Consider the following 4,303-nt stretch of genomic DNA (forward strand, 5'->3'; position numbering starts at 1 on the left):
TATCTTTAAATGGAAAGCTTTACGAAAAGAATGAACTTATCTAAGTTAATTGTAAGGCTTAAATCCAATAATAAATGTATATATCTCTTTCCCACAAATTTTAATAATAGATTTCGTTATTTGATTATCCAAGGTTAAATAATTTTCGTCTACGGTTAATATTTCATTAATAGAAAATATTAACATATTTATTACAATAATATGTATTAAAATTGGTTGTTAGACTTTGTCATTGCCATTTCTCGTGATTGAATAATTATTACTATTATTACTTATATACATATAATACTAAATCTTTTACTAAAATTTTGTATAAACCTATATTAAAATTTTATATAGACCAAAATTGTCCATTATTCATAAAATTACAAGACTAAAAGTGGATTTGACGGTGATTTTAATAGGTTCAATTTGATTGTTTTACCTTAATTCATTTTAATTTATTCTTCTAGATGTAGAAAGCCATTTCCAAAAATTGGCTATAAATTCTACTATCACTTGAACAAGAAAGCTATATTGAAAAAAATCCAAGAAAATTTATAAATTTATTTTCTTAATATAATGGTTAAAATCAACGACACAATAACACAACTATAACAATAATAACAATATATATTCCATGACTTAAGATTTTACGTCAAAAGTAATGTAAATTTTTTATGTTCACTATACTTAGATCATATTTTTTTTTAATGAATCTATTGGAAAAAAAATATCCAAGAGTGGAATCAAAGTTGATTATTTGTCTTGATGATAGACCAAGACCGTTGGGACGAAAACAACCAAAGTATAAGTAAGTTAAAGACTTTATAAAAAATAAGAGATTGTTGAGAAATTAAATCCAAAAATGAGTCTAATCTTTCCATAATGACTCCATAGAAAAAAGAAAAAAAAAAGCAAGCTACACTATCCCAAAATAGATTATTACTGATGAAATTTTTTGGCTTTTTTACATATGTGAAAATGAGTCAGGTGACGAAATATTTACAAAAATGGAACATGTCGTACTGATCGAAAACGATGTCTAAAATGAAATCGTCTTGAAAAATGAAGTCGTCATCAATCATTACCACTTCTTTGAATTGACAATGAACGAAAATTGTTATGAGTCTTAACAACTTTATTTCAATTGTGACATTGTTTCATTTAAAAATCATTAAGATTCGTTATGACTTTCATTCATTAAGACTTGTAATGACTTTCATTCATTGATACAAAGAAGTCGTCATGATTAATGACGGTCACCTTTTTCAAAATTTTTAAAGAAGTTGTCCACTGACCCATTTTTATAATTAACGGCCAAATTTGACGCACACATACAAAAAAGCCTGATTTTTTTTCAATTGAACAAATTTAACCTGCAAACAAATCTTAATCTTTTCACTAGCTCCATTTACACTATGCATATACAGAGACAAGGAATTGAGGTAGAAGAAAAGAAGAAAACAAAAGTTCTTCGATGGTGCTCTAAGCTGTTGTTTCTAGCTTGTTCCTTTCAGTAGCTCTTATATAGCAGAAAACTGACACCAAGAAGGTGGTGGCAAGACCTCCAAGAATGACTCCTGCCCCTGCTATGGATTTGTCAAATGAGTGGTGCTGCTGCTTCGTCAAATGGATCTGACCATGATGAGAACCCAAAACCCCTCCATTTTCTGGTTCAATAGAACTTCTTTCATTAATGCTCCCTTCAGAACCAGAATGCATTTTGTTTTCACTTTTCGGTGCTTCAGACGGTGTGGGACTTCTGGTATCATAGGACCTGATTTCATTACGTTGGTGCTTACCAAGTTTCCTTCCAAAGGGTTCTAATGTCTCTGATCTCTGGTCACCAGGACTCTGAGCAGGAGGGTTTGAAGATGATGTTGAAATAGATTGAAAAATAATTTGAGGCTGGTTTGCAGCATTGGTTAGACTCAAAAGGGTATTTGCTAAACAAAAGTACAAGAAAAGAAACTTTGCCATTGTTATAGATTTCTCAAGAAGTTAGGCTTGAGGCTATGGAGAGGAAGATGTTTTTGGGGTTGGTTATATAGCTTGTGTATTATTATATATAATGAGATCCTACAATCGTGTGGTTTGGCAGAAATTTCCTGTTGGATTCTGACAAATAGTTTATTTTCAGTTTTTTTATGTTTCTTTTGTGTGGAGTTGTCTGAGGGAGGGGAGAAATTAAACTACATGTGGAGACAGTAGAATAAGAGAAATACAACTAAGAAACAACAGGGAACAAGATGTCACTGATGTTTATAGACAGAGTTGTGATACAATTGGATTCCATAATTATAAAAATCAGAGCCTAGTTTCTGCAAAAAATTTGAAGTTAGGGAAGATGATTGGAAGTTGCTTAGTTTGTAATGAAAGGGCCTGATTTTTAAACCCTTTTGTTTTCCCTGTCACGTGAGCCACATCCTACAACAGCATGGGAAGTTCATTTCATGCAGACACCAAAAAATTCCTGTTTTTCTTTTTGACTATTTTCAATGGATTCGATCTGCTTTAAAAGATTGCAATGAAATATGATACTGTTTTTTTCTTGATAGTATTAAGAGAGGGTAAAAAGCCACAAATGCCGAATTGCTCACAAATTTGAGTAGTGATATTAAATTTCAGGACGATAATATTTTAACAACTTAATTTTATAATATGAGATGATAATTTTTAAATAGTTTTAAAACATAAAAAAATGAAAAAATAGAAAAATTGAAAGCCACTTAAAAATTGTTACTTATGTTCTAAAACAAAATTTTCAAATTTAATTTTCAAAAAATTATTTTCCTAAAAGCTAACACTATCATACATTAGTTCCCTGTTTTGGAGAATGCAAATTAAATGGCACGCTTAGCGAAAAAGGAGATATCGGCCCAATGGTCATAATTCATCACACGAGCACAATGACAATTAGAATAATTTCGATTGTTTCATTTCATTTATTATTTAGTAAGGAAATCTTCTTTCTTTCTTCATGCGCATATATTTACTTTACTTTTTTATTAATTACTCAACTAAATTTTTAATGTTTTAAAATTTTTAACAGTAATAATTTAGAATGTGAAAAAATAAATTAAAATAAAAAAATTTACTAAAATTGAGTCATTTTGAAACGACCTTTCATTAAAATTATAAGACCGAAATCATGTCAATATGGCATGACTTTGCTTTCTTTATGTTTATAAAAAAGTCTTCCTATTTTGACACGATTTCAGTTTTGATTAACAAAAATCTTCTTATTTTGGCACTACTTTCCTTTAGTGAATTTGTTTTTTAAATTTGCACCATAAAAAAACAAATTGCACCTGAATTCTAAAAAAGTCTGAACAAGTTCATTCAAGTAAAAGTATATTAAAATATTATAAATAAATGAAAATATTAATCTATATATTATTTGTCCTTCCCTTTCTAAAAAATAAAGCAAAACTTAATCTCCTTTTACAAAAATAATTTTTGTTGTTTTCAGTTGTGTCTTGAGAATTTGAGTCGATCAATCTTTAAATATTTTTAATGAATCAAATAAATTTGATTTTGTAGATTCTTATGGGATTAAAAAAATGTTTTTCGATCTAAGTTGGAGTATTTAATTCAGAATTCGAGGATCAACACAAAATTTAATTGTAAACCATTTATATCTAGAATGAACTTTATAAATATATTTAATTCAATGTATTGTTGTTTAATATGAATATTAGTTAACAATTCTTGCATTATTGCTTAAAATAGATAGATCTTTAGAAAGTTTTAGATAATTTGATGGAGGCATGACTAGGATCGTTCCAGAGATTTCAGAGTAATTGATGGAATCATGCCTAGAACCTTCAAAGAGATCTTGAATTAGCTTCGAATCGCATAATAGAAACTCGTGTTGTAATTTATTGTAATATTTATGTTTGAGCCTTATCAGACCATTAGTCGTGTTGAGATTTTTTGTGTTTTGGCCCATAGTATATAAACCCTTGTGAAACACCTTGTATTCAGATTTGAGTTATATGAAAACTTGAGTTTGCTCTCAAGTCTTGAGGTTTTCCTTAGAACCACCAGTCCTTATCTTTGAATCTCTGATTCAAAGTGGCGGATCTTTCTCACTTGTCTTGGAACCTCCTCCAAGTGGCGTGCTTTCCTCACGTTCCGCAAACCTCAAATCAATGTCCTCCAATTCCCACCCCCCCCCCCCCCCCCCCCACCCCCATTTGTTTTAGGGTTCATACCTAATTTCGTTTAAGACCAAAATTTGCCCCATATCCAAGACGATCCTACATCATAATCTTAAAAACGTAACACTTAAAATCCTAACTTGCTTTTGAATAACATA

General features: G+C 29.9%; 1 protein-coding gene across 1 annotated transcript; it reads right to left on the reverse strand.

Moving 5' to 3' along the window:
- Window positions 1–1,246: 1,246 nt before the first annotated feature.
- On the reverse strand, window positions 1,247–2,014 carry LOC114167498. The gene has a single exon (XM_028052596.1). The coding sequence runs from the start codon at window positions 1,960–1,962 to the stop codon at window positions 1,468–1,470; it is 495 nt and encodes a 164-aa protein (XP_027908397.1). The 5' UTR covers window positions 1,963–2,014; the 3' UTR covers window positions 1,247–1,467.
- Between the last annotated feature and the right edge of the window lie 2,289 nt (window positions 2,015–4,303).

Source organism: Vigna unguiculata, chromosome 10, assembly GCF_004118075.2.
Source record: "Vigna unguiculata cultivar IT97K-499-35 chromosome 10, ASM411807v1, whole genome shotgun sequence".
Lineage (NCBI taxonomy): Eukaryota > Viridiplantae > Streptophyta > Magnoliopsida > Fabales > Fabaceae > Vigna > Vigna unguiculata.

Coding starts and splice junctions, on each gene's coding strand:
- LOC114167498 (XM_028052596.1), bottom strand. CDS start 1,962: ATGGCAAAGTTTCTTTTCTTGTACTTTTGTTTAGCAAATACCCTTTTG.